General features: G+C 45.0%; 1 protein-coding gene across 4 annotated transcripts; it reads right to left on the bottom strand.

The window, feature by feature from the left end:
• Positions 1-1122: 1122 nt before the first annotated feature.
• recql (RecQ helicase-like) lies at positions 1123-11047 on the bottom strand. 4 transcript variants are annotated; one of them, XM_070554631.1, is made up of 16 exons: positions 10837-11047; positions 10185-10246; positions 9495-9731; positions 9238-9417; positions 9029-9135; positions 8649-8847; positions 8378-8544; positions 7990-8071; positions 7752-7900; positions 7429-7546; positions 7198-7336; positions 7028-7119; positions 6725-6936; positions 6050-6184; positions 2628-2790; positions 2005-2202 (listed from the first exon to the last, which is right to left on the bottom strand). In XM_070554631.1, exons 2-15 carry the CDS (start codon positions 10201-10203, stop codon positions 2659-2661), a joined length of 1968 nt encoding a protein of 655 aa, XP_070410732.1. In that variant the 5' UTR covers positions 10204-10246; positions 10837-11047; the 3' UTR covers positions 2005-2202; positions 2628-2658. The 4 variants fall into 4 exon arrangements, with proteins under 4 accessions (XP_070410730.1, XP_015808542.3, XP_070410724.1 ...); XM_070554629.1 differs by lacking the exon at positions 2628-2790 and having other exon boundaries at positions 1123-2202; positions 10750-11046; XM_015953056.3 differs by lacking the exon at positions 2628-2790 and having other exon boundaries at positions 1123-2202; positions 6050-6179; positions 6720-6936; positions 10837-11046.
• Positions 11048-11345: the final 298 nt, after the last annotated feature.

Below are 11345 nucleotides of genomic sequence, written 5' to 3'. Positions count from 1 at the left end.
TAAAAGCTTTACCTGTGTCTGAATGAAAAACTAAAATGAAATGCGAGGTTTGGATGTGTGGATGATATCTCAGAAGATTTCTTTCAGAGAGAGAAACGCGTTCTGGGTAAAAAATATTGTTTTGCAGCTAACTGAATTGTTTCTTAGAGAGAACAGCAACAGACACCATCTGTCGGCAAGTGCCTACCTCACCCAGTTCACGAGACCCTCTGTGGATCCGAGATGTCAGGTGGAGACGGTGTCCTCCGAGCACGAGGTTGGTAGAAGGACCTTAGTGCGACTCAAATCGGTCCTGAGATGTCTCCGGGTCACAACGACTGATGAAACTATTTGCGTCTCAAAATCAATAACTCTGAAGGAGTTTTGCGTCAGCTGGTTACAGGTGCGTTTATTCGAAGCAATTCTATCGGCACGACAGAACAGCTTAGTGAGCATTCAGGCGACCGTCCCTCATCCTCTGTTTGGTTCAAGAACTGAACTCGAGCTGCTGAGATTTTAGTTTTAACAAAACCTCAGAACACGCCCTCTCAGCATCAGAAAGCTTTTTGTTATGGAGCAAAGACATGTGAGAGCAAGTTAACTTTTACTCTGGATTCAGTCCTGCATGAGGTGTACGTGTCAATGACCTTCTGGTTCCTGATGACACATTACTGATTATCATAAATATTAATTATTATTAACCCAAAGAATAATAAGTCATGTCAGTAATTAAATACATTTATACTGAACCATGATGATTATTTATGATGATTATTATATGATTGTAATAGCAGTAAAATCAGTTTATTAAAATTATTTTTAAAATTTTGAAGTGTCCTTCACCTTTGGACGGAACAGCAGACAAATAAAAGATGGTGTTTAGCAGACATCCCGGCTCCTGATGGATAATCTGTGGAACAAAAGTCACAGCTCGACCTAGCTGGGGAAGTGTGACCTTTGGGTCACACATATGAGGCCATTCATGTCGCTACACAGCCCAGAGAGAGGAAACCCCAACATGAGCCTCACGCAACTCCCAGGTGCAACCAAGTCTTTACCGACACTGAAACAGGATGGTGCCCCATCACAAGTTACAGCTTCAAGTTAATGTTAGCTCATTTAAAAGACAAAGAGAAAACGAGGCAGGATTAACACGTTTATTTAGGAACAACTATAACAAATCTAATATACAGCAGCTAGAAACTTTCAGACAACTCAACGTCAACATCCAGTCTGACATCAGGTTCTGATTTCAGGCAGCGGCCTGCTACACAACTCCCCTGACTTGTGCAGCTGTGGATCATCTTATGGGAAAAACCTCACAACTCAGTCTTCTATGACGGTGCTCCAGGGCCACTGAGAAGAAAACTGAGATGTTTTTGTTTCCCAGGTTAGAAATTAAAGTAAAAATATCTAAATGGCATTCTCAGAAAACAACAGAAATGTGAGACTAGAACAGGAAATTAAACATTAAAACCGCTCTGGGTCGAAGGTAAACTGCCATGTGATCTGAAAGATGTAGAAAAAAAAACTTCCCAGAATTCCAAGTGGTTCAGGCTGCAGTTTTACTGGAGAATAATAATGTTCATATAAAAATATAATTTTTTATAAAGAAGGAAGTCAGACCCGTTTCCTTCTGCTTCTCACCCGGGTCCAAAGGCTCCGAGCCGTCTGGGTGATTGTGAGCCCACAGGGCAGTCGGAGGCTCCTCAGAGGCTCCCTGATGCAGGACAGCGGCCCTGGTTCTGCAGGCTGCCCGAGGTGCTCAAGGGAAATGTAATTGATTCTCCTGAGCTGTTTGCTGTAGTAGCTCCTGAGGTCACAGAGCTCCTCGGCTGCTGTGTCGGACATGAAGGAAGCCTGAGAAGGGGTGGGGCTCTGAGGATTCCTGCGGACTCCCTGACAACTGGCCGACCTGGGTTTCTTACTGGCTCTGGTCTGATCTGCGGGTGCTTGCTGACTGATACCAACATGATGAACCAACTGCAATTCACAAATGTGTTCAGACATGAGTGGTCTCCTGTAGACCGCCTCCTGTCCAGATCTGGGGACAGGTTCTGCTGCTTCTGTGTCTCTGTCCAGCTTCAGCTGCCGTCTTCTCGAGAGGTTCTTCTGCTCTTTGATTGGTTTCTGTTTGGGTGGTGTGGAACAGCTGATCCTAAAGGGAGCAGGGTCAAAGGTCCCGCTGATCTCTTCCTTGCTTCCTTTAACAGCAGACATATCCTGAAACCATGGAACTCAGAGTTAGTGAAGAGCACAGGTCCAGATGGGCTCACAGAACCAGAACCAGGTCTTCTAAAGCAGACACTTTGAGCCTTACTGCTCCACGCTGTCAGCGAGAGGAGAGTCAGTAGAGCGACGAAATGTTAGGGTTAAAGGTCAAGCTTCAGTCAGATGGACTCTCGTGACGAGTCTGAGTTTAATCAGGTGATAAAGGGTCAGATCTAAGGTAATAATGTGACTCTGGTGTCAGCAGCTACACTCTGGTAGGTCACAGACACACATCCTCTATGAGAGCAGAGCTTTTAAATCAAATCTAATTTGTTTTTCTCTAAATCCCCCCGGAATTAAAACGTTCAGTCTGAAGCTTGAAGTGAGAAGCAGGACAGCATCATGCCAACAGAAGAGTAAAGAAGGATGGACTGTACTTTGGAGACTGGTCCTCTGGTGGATGGAAGTCTATGAAAGCTGTGTCTTGACTTTCTTGGACACGGGGGGGTCTCCAGAGCTTTGACCTGACCTCTTTCCCTCTTTGGCTTTGCCCTGGCCACTTGCAGCTTTTACCTGTTGGTCATTAACAACAGTCTTTACCTGGGGAGTGAACAAAGGGGACAAGTAGGACCCAGACTGGACAGGTCTGGACTGAAGACACCCCTCCAGTTCCTTTTTCACAGCAACAGCCAGTCACAGATCCCAGAAAGCTAACCCAGCTGCTCTCAGGGCAGGGAATTAAACTAGCACACAACGAAAGACAGCTGAAGCAGCAGCTCTGTTTAGGGCATAACTATATGAATCTCATCACGTAAACAAATCTCACAATCCAATAATGTTGAGAAGTAAAAGCAAAAGTTTATATTATTAAAAAATGTGATGATGGTTTTAAAAAGTCTGTTTAGGTTTAGAAGCAGCAAAATGTTACCAACTCGTCTTCAATAATCAATTAAAAATCAAACTAAGCCTCAACAGGGAGCCCAAGTCTCCACCCCTTCTGGTCGGCTCGCGGGTCCCCGGAAAAACGGAAGATGAGCGTAAGTGAACGGGGCTATTTTCTAATCCACTTTGCCTTGAATCACGTGTGTTGTACTTCAATTTAAAAGAAAATTAATTATAGTTTTGACTGTGTTTGTCACATAATTTGAGATTTATTAACTTGTAAAAATTCGTAATTAACGTGACTACAAATCAGACGTCGCATATATGACACCATCGCAGAATCTCTTCTCCCCAGCGTAGCTGCTACTTACCACATGGCCAGATTTGTAGTGGTTTTCTCCATGTTTAATGCTCCTTCTGTCATCCTGAAAGCAGGATGTGAAGCTCGCTAAACCATTTTTCACGTCTTCTTCATATCTGGTTCAATGGCATCAATAAAATAACTTTTGCCGCCTGTCTAAAATAACGACAGGCCTAGTGGTAGAGCGCCCGCCCTGGGACTGGGAGATCAGGGTTTAAATCCCGGTTGGGTCATACCACTTTAAAAAATGGGAGCCACACTCAGCTTTAAAGGGGTTGGATTGGGGGGGTTAAACCACCAAATAGTTCCCGAGCACAGCCACAGCTGCAGCTCACCGCTCCCCACAGGGATGGGTCGCATGTGGAGATGAATTTCACCAGTGTGTGAAGATGACTGTGGGACTTTAACTTTATAAGTGCTTTCTTGGCATCAAAACATGTTTTTAAAATTCACATACATCATATGTGAAATCCATGGCACGTATAAAATGGGATCAGCAAATAATTTATCGCTCCACAGACTCTCATTCACTTCTGGTTTATTGGCAGTAGGAGACAGATGGTCCGGACATAGATGGGTGTGGCTTTAGGCTCCATAGGAAAGGACTTCATCAGCTCATGGTTCCTACCTTCAACCTGATGAAGGACCAGGTGGAACCATTACTGACACCCAGTGGCCAAGATGGAGGCAACATCACCAACACCACCCACCTGATCTCAGGACAGAAACAAGCACGGGTGACCATGAGTGTCTGGGTTCTAAAATGAGAGAACAAAAACCTGGCCCTACTGACCAGCATCAGAGACGACAGGACTGATCTGAAACCCACACTTTTATTAATAAGCTTTAATGAGTCAAAGGTTCTGCTGACTGGGTCAGACGGTGCTAATTGAACCCAAACAGATTTGGGTCAAATCTTATGTTCATAGTTCAACAGCTGGTGGCCTCAGACCTGGACTTCTGTAGGTACAGAATGAAGCCAGCCCTTCTTCCCCCCACCTGCTTCCAACCCGCCACGGCAGGAACGTCAGAACCAGGATCTCAGTGGTGGAGACTGGTGGGAACAAACTGGGAACGGTCTCACAACAATCAAACGAGGAAATGAACACGTATGAGTTTTCAGGCCAAGGTCTTGAGACACTGGGATTTGGAAGCTGTTCAAAACAAACTGCCTCAAAATTTCTCACCAAATAATTTTGGAACAGGAGTCAATGGAACCGGTCTAGAACCCTTCTAGATCCCTTCAGGATCCTTTCTTGGTTTGGTTTCTCAGAGTCAATAAAATCAAGGAATATGAGACTTTGAGGAGCTGGAGACTAAATTTAAACACAATTAAGAAACTTTGTAACTACAGTAAACTGAAACAAGAAAATTCTCACAATCCTGTAAGCTACCCCACTGACTGACCCGATGTCACATTTCTCACTACAAACTGATTCAGAGCCACTCCAGCTAGCTGTGGATAGTGTGATTTCTAATCAGACTTTTTTTCAAATATAAATTTCAATGGCTAATTTTCTGCCGTCGGAGGTTTTGTTTCTCCCAGGAGCTTCTAAATGCACCACAGCTCACTCTCCCTCCCAACCAAAAGCCTCTAGAGAGTTCCCTTCCATCTAAGGCATGGTCATATTTATAAGTGGGAGTAAACGCTGCTCAGGATCCTCTAAACACATTCTGCTGATGCCTAAGAGAGGCTCTGCTGGCACTCAGGTTAGAGACAGAAGAACCAACAGTGTTGGTGACATGCTGGTGAGTTTTATTCTACAGGATGTTAAACAGGATGACAGAAATGATCACAATAAGGACTTAAAATCACAAACACTACATCCGTCACAAAGTCTCACTTACCTTTATAAAAGGTTTAGAAAATGCAAGAAAACACAAAACAAACGCAGAAGAGGAGAAGAGTAGTTAGAGAAACCAGACAGGAGAGAGACGTCAAACAGAGGAGAGTCTGTGGTTCTGACCCAGTTAGACTGATCTGATGATGACAGAGTCAGCTGGAGGGAAACCTTTTCATCAGTCTGGGTTCAGGTTTAGCCTCCAGGATCAGACTCTGAAACATCTGGTCTTATCAGCTTCAGTCATCAGCCACTTTATTAGGTACAGATGCTCGTTAACACAAACATCTAATCAGCCTATCACAGCAGCCCGAAGCATTGATGACCTGATGGGAGTTCAATCTAAGCATCGGCATGAAGAAGAACACAGATTTAAGGGACTTCATAGATAGCATGGCCACAGCCGTTGGTGCCAGACAGGCGGGTCTGAGTTTCTCAGATAGTGCAAATCTACAGGGATTTGAACCCACAACCATCTCTATTTGGTTTGAGGGATTCGGATCATAAATGTAAAAGCTGCAGAAATTGTGTGATGTCATGTCAACATAGACGAGAACCTCTGAGGAACACTTCCATGTCCTCATTGAATCCATGACACGTAAGAATTAAGATGGCTCTGAAGACAGAAGTGGGTCCAGCCTGGTACCAGAGGGGTGTACCTGATAAAAGGGCTGATGAGCGTTTAGCGGGTTCCTTTAGAACAACACCTTTTTGATGTGTTGTCCATCAGGCTGAGTGGCTCTCAGCTTTGGGGACAACAGCAGTAAATACTCACCCCAGAAGGTCCATCTCTACAGCCGGTCATCGTCATGCTGATTGTGTGAGCCTGGTTCTTCAGCAGAGGAGCTTTGCGGCCCAGTTTCATGTAGAAGTAGGTGGTGTATGGAGTGAAGCTGAAGTCCTCTCTGAGGTTAACAGAACCAGAGAAATAAACTTCACCAAAGAGCAGAGAGCATTATTTGATTTTCATCTGGATCTGGGCAGACCCGCGACCCATCAGAGCTGCTGTCAGCGCCGAGTCAGGAGCCGGCACAGAAAGAACCAGTGTGTTAGCCTCCAGAGGATAAACCTCCAACAATACTCAATGTCCTTATATAAGGGACAAAGAAAATGTTCCAGCTAAAAAATGGGAAAACCCCGAAGGAGAAACACCGATGAGAAACTGAAGACACGTTAGGAATCAGTTCCTCAAACAGGAATTAAACACAATGCTCGTGTAGCTTATTAAGAAAACAAGAGTTTTCCATCAAACTTTGTTGTCACATTAAAAAAATCACTGAAGCTTTGGTTTGATAATAATGACTTAAATGTATCTAGATTACTAGCATCCCTGCTTTAGGAGACAGCTGACCTAATACTTCATGAGCAGAGCTGGTATCAACCATGACCCTGATGGATATGAATAAAGCTTTATTTGCATCCATGGTGAAACCAGAACAAGTCACCTGAGGTATCCCTGGAGCAGCAGGTGAATGATCACAGCTTCAGCCTGCAGTCGAGACAGCGTCGTGGTCTGGATCATTTTCCTTCTCTTAGCAGGACCTTTCCCCATCCACGCCTCCACCAGCTTCAGGGGGGTCAGTTTCTCCTCCATGGAGCCTGCTAGCTCCAAGATGTGCACCACCTGCCTTGCATGCTGAGTTATGTCCACACTAGCGTAGTCTGGAGAGGGAGACGGCTGATGGTGAAGATCTACTTGGTGCAGATGATCAGATGAAGTAACACAACAGGACAACTGTTTTGGTTTCCACACCTTTGACGTGCCGACATGTATCACACATCTGTTTACAACCTTCGTCGTCCCAAACCTCGTCAAAGTGAACCGCCATGAGAGAGCGCCGACACCTTCACACATCAGAGGCCAGAGTCCAGTTAGATCCGACTCAGGCCGTGTCGGCCATCGTCTCTGGCACTGTGGGTTACCTGTCGGCCTTTTGGCAGTAGTCAACCATCTGCAGCAGCTTCTGCTGACCAACATTCTCCATGACGACCATGGTGCTGATCCTAAAGATGTCTGCAAAGCCAAAATACACAATGCAATCTGCTGGAAGGTCGTCTCGGCCTGTAGACACAAGACAAGGAAAATCTCATTCGTCATGTTGGACATCTGGAGAAGCATCAGCAATATTTCCTCAGACTTTCAGGAGAAGATACCTGCACGCCCACTCTCTTGGTAGTAGTTTTCAATGGACTTGCTTATGGTGTGGTGGATAACAAACCTGACATCTGGTTTGTCGATGCCCATACCAAACGCTACCGTGGCAACAACCACCTACAGACCAACACAAACCCACTGACTGATGACAACAGCAGAACATTAGTTAGAACCAAGGCACCAGCACTTGCAGCGGGTGACCGGTACCATTTCAAAAGTACCGGTTTGGCACCAGTATCGGATAAAACCTAATCGATACCCATCCCTAAGCGGGTCTGTGGTCCTGCATTAAACGCTTGTGTTTGTGCATCCAATCCAGTACCTGTATTTTGTTGGACGTCCACCAGCGGTGGACTTGGGTCTTGTCATCAGGGTCCATATTAGCGTGGTAGGAATACGCCAAGATTTCTCTCTTCTGGAGCTCAGAGGCCAACAGCTCAGCATCCTTCTGAGAGAAGACGTAGACGATACCTACGGAAACGACACTCAATCATCTCAGGTGTGTCTGATGAAAAGCACCTGCTTTAATTCAACCTGTTGGCCTCACAGGGACGTGGTACCTGACTGGTTCTGGTATCTACTCTTGATCAGAGTGGTAATGTCACTTATTGATGCCTCACTGTCAGAATCTTTGACACGAACCTGGAAAGAGAGCGAAAAGTCACTGGTACAGAGGAACTGTTCTAACAAGGAATTTATAAACTCTACGTCGACTCAGACTGGAGCAGCTGGCTGATGGTTGTGCCTGACAAGCAGAAGCTGCACGTGACTGAGGTTTAAGTGAAGGCTGTGTGGCTGACACACACAGGTGTAATGTTAAGCTGTAGTCAAACAGTTTGCTTCTGATCCTAAGAAAAACATGAAGTTTGATTTTAACTAGCTAACTGAATCTGGACCCAGATTTACTTCATGTGAAAAGCTGCAGCACAGCGGTGTAGCCATGGCTACCTCATAGTAGAGATTGGTGCGATTGAAGGAGGCGGTAAGCGTGATTGGCTGGGGGAGACACAGGATCTTCTCACAGTCCTTCAGGACGCTACTGGTTGCCGTGGCTGTGAGGCCCAGCAGTGGCACCTTGGGGAACTGCCTTTTCAGGATTCCCAGGAGTTTATAATCTACAAAGTAAACACACATCAGGCTGCAGCCTCAATCCTCCCAAACCAACCAAATGTTTTCTCCTCACAGGTGACCTGACCCGACCTGATCTGAAAGGGCTCACCTGGTCTGAAGTCATGACCCCACTGGCTGCAACAGTGCACCTCATCCACTGCAATCCGACTCAGCAGGTTAGCATTGTAGGCTTTCTCTAGTCGAGACATCAGAAGCTTGCTCTTAGCGATCTTCTCTGGAGTTACATACAGCAGCTTGAAGGGGGACGTTGGGTCTGTCATGCCAGCCATGACGGCTTTAGCGTGCTCCTGAAACAGTTAAAGGAAAGATCACTTTGCTCTAAAACACTGAGTAGAGGGCTTCTGCTCCCCTTTAACATCCAGACCAACCATCTGAATGAAGAGTCTGAGTCCAAACCCCCCCAGAGTTCACTCTGTTCTAGTTACACTGAGGCGTCTGACTTCCAGCTACCAGGAAACCAAAACTCGCCTTGTTACTGGATGCATTCAGCATGACTGCAGGAACATCAACAGACTTCAGATACATGGTCTGGTCTTCCATCAGAGACACCAGGGGGGTGACGACCAGTGTGAAACCTGCCACATGATGACAAACGAGTCAAGTGTGTGTCTGAAATTTGTGCAGAAAACAAAACCTCAAACTGAATGAGTGAACGGGAGGACAAAGTCTGGCTGCACCTTTGGAGCAGACTGCAGGCAGCTGGTAGCAAAGACTTTTTCCTCTTCCTGTTGGCATCACCAGGAAGAGATCTCGACCTGCCAGGGTCAGGTTGATCGCTCGAAGCTGCAGTGGTCTGAACTCGACCAAATGAAAGGAGTCCATCAGGTGTTGGGCCACCTCTTTGGACCAGGGGAAATCTACCAAGCATCCAAACATGAGCCTTAATACCAATAGATTGTTTGTTTTAACATACAGATGTGCAGCAGCGTGATACCTGAGCCATCATAGCGCTGCAGCTCCTGCTTGCTCATCGCTGGCTCAGCCCGTGAAGGCTTTGAGGAAGACGAGGATGAAGAAGACGACGGTCGAGCAGAGTCACAGGCCTCCTCCAGCTGCTGCAGAAGAGCATTCTTCCGAGATGTCAACTGAGCCTGCTTCTCCAGGAGCTCTGCGATCTGCAGCTCCAACAAGTCCAGTTCAGCCTCCACCGAGTCCAGCTCTGCCTGAACATCTGAACAAACACCAGAGGTCATCTCAGCTGTCTCAGGTGTGCTGGAAAGCTTAGTCCAACTTGGTCTTTTCTACTGTGCAGTAGGTGGACTTACACCTGTTGTTGCTGTTCCTAAACAAAATCTGCTCTGGTGGATCCACTTTAGGAGACCGTCTATTATTTTAGACCTGATGGATGGTAACCCACCTGAGATTTTCACTTTACTGGAGCAGCAAGTTCTCCCAGTGGATTTAGTTGATAGTGAACAGCGAGGAGTGTCTCACACCTCCATGGACACCAGTCCCACAAGGATCACAGCTCCACACATTCTGATCTCATTACTCCATCACGCTAGTGTAACCCACAGCTTGATAAACCTGAGACGGCGTCCTTCTCCACCCTGCTCTGGCTTTAATTAATATTAACTCATCTTTTTGGAAAAAAAAAGAAGCAAATGAACACATAAATACTCACCATTAGGTTCACCGTCCATGTTTCAGAAGAACCTGATCAAAGGGCAGACCTTCAGTCTGACTCTGTTAAAGAGAAATTATGAATTATCGGAGTCTTTCATTTGTCTTCCCATTCAAATAGACAGTAAAAATATGAGCAGCTTTTGCTTCAGCTGTTGTCATTAGTTAGTTAGTGGATATTATTTTTATATTGTTGAAAAAATGTTTAGTTTTATTCTAAACGCATCAAAAATCAATAAACAAATTAGTAGGATTTCTAAATCTGCCAATATTATGCACAATCAACTTAGTTTTCAGTGAGTATGAAAATCAAAAATCTGTGTCAAGCAGCAATTTCTAAATAATCGGCCCTTGAAACCAACAAATCGGTGCATTTTTTTAAGTTACACTATTTTACTAAAGTTGGTTTAATGCATCGGTTTTCAACCTGATTCACCCACATAAAGCAGGGAAATTAGACCACACGGTTCAGCAGCTAGAAGGCTACTTTTTAAATAATTCTGGATCAATTTAAAGCATGTTTAGCTTGAGCACCTGTTTAACCACCAACGTGAGCAGTAACCTACCACCAGCTTTCAGCCGCCCGGTGGTTCGTTTTTTATCTGAATGGAGAAACACCCTGTAATCTGCTCCTAGTAGTTCCGTCAGGTTACCTTGAAGCACAACGAATTTCAAACCCATTCGGCCTTCAGCCCATTGGACTTTTTGTTGTGGAAACCGCACAGGGTTTCCACAGGAGAGAATGACTAAATTAACCCCGAATTTAGTTTGCCAGGTTGTCCATCAGAAATTGTGACTTCCGCGTTGTTTTAAGCTTTTATTAAGTATTTTTGTATAGCTGAAGCCAAGATGATATTAATTATCCTAACAACTGTTATGCAGAGTCTGAGATTGTTAAAACACACTAATCAGTGCTGCCTGGAAGACATAATCCAGGTTTAAATATATGACTATAAGTGGCATTCAAGACGTTTACTGAGTAAGATTGATAAAGATGTGTTCAGAGTGTTTAAACCTTTCTGTTTCACAAAGAACACCTAAACTCGGCCAGACAAATGTGTGTGTATGACACTAGAAATGTATAGAACATTATGTATATTCTAGGAAATATAACTGAAATATTGACGTGAAACGTTGCTTTGTTGAATGTAACTCTGTGGTT

Source organism: Nothobranchius furzeri, chromosome 1 (genome assembly GCF_043380555.1).
Source record: "Nothobranchius furzeri strain GRZ-AD chromosome 1, NfurGRZ-RIMD1, whole genome shotgun sequence".
In the NCBI taxonomy this organism is placed as follows: domain Eukaryota; kingdom Metazoa; phylum Chordata; class Actinopteri; order Cyprinodontiformes; family Nothobranchiidae; genus Nothobranchius; species Nothobranchius furzeri.
Note: the sequence above shows the minus strand (reverse complement) of the source record. Positions and strands in the feature narration are given on the sequence as shown.

Coding starts and splice junctions, on each gene's coding strand:
- recql (XM_070554629.1), bottom strand. Junction 8,072..8,377: donor GCACCAATCTCTACTATGAG/GTAGCCATGGCT, acceptor CTCTCTTTCCAG/GTTCGTGTCAAAGATTCTGA. Junction 7,337..7,428: donor CCAAGAGAGTGGGCGTGCAG/GTATCTTCTCCT, acceptor TTGTGTCTACAG/GCCGAGACGACCTTCCAGCA.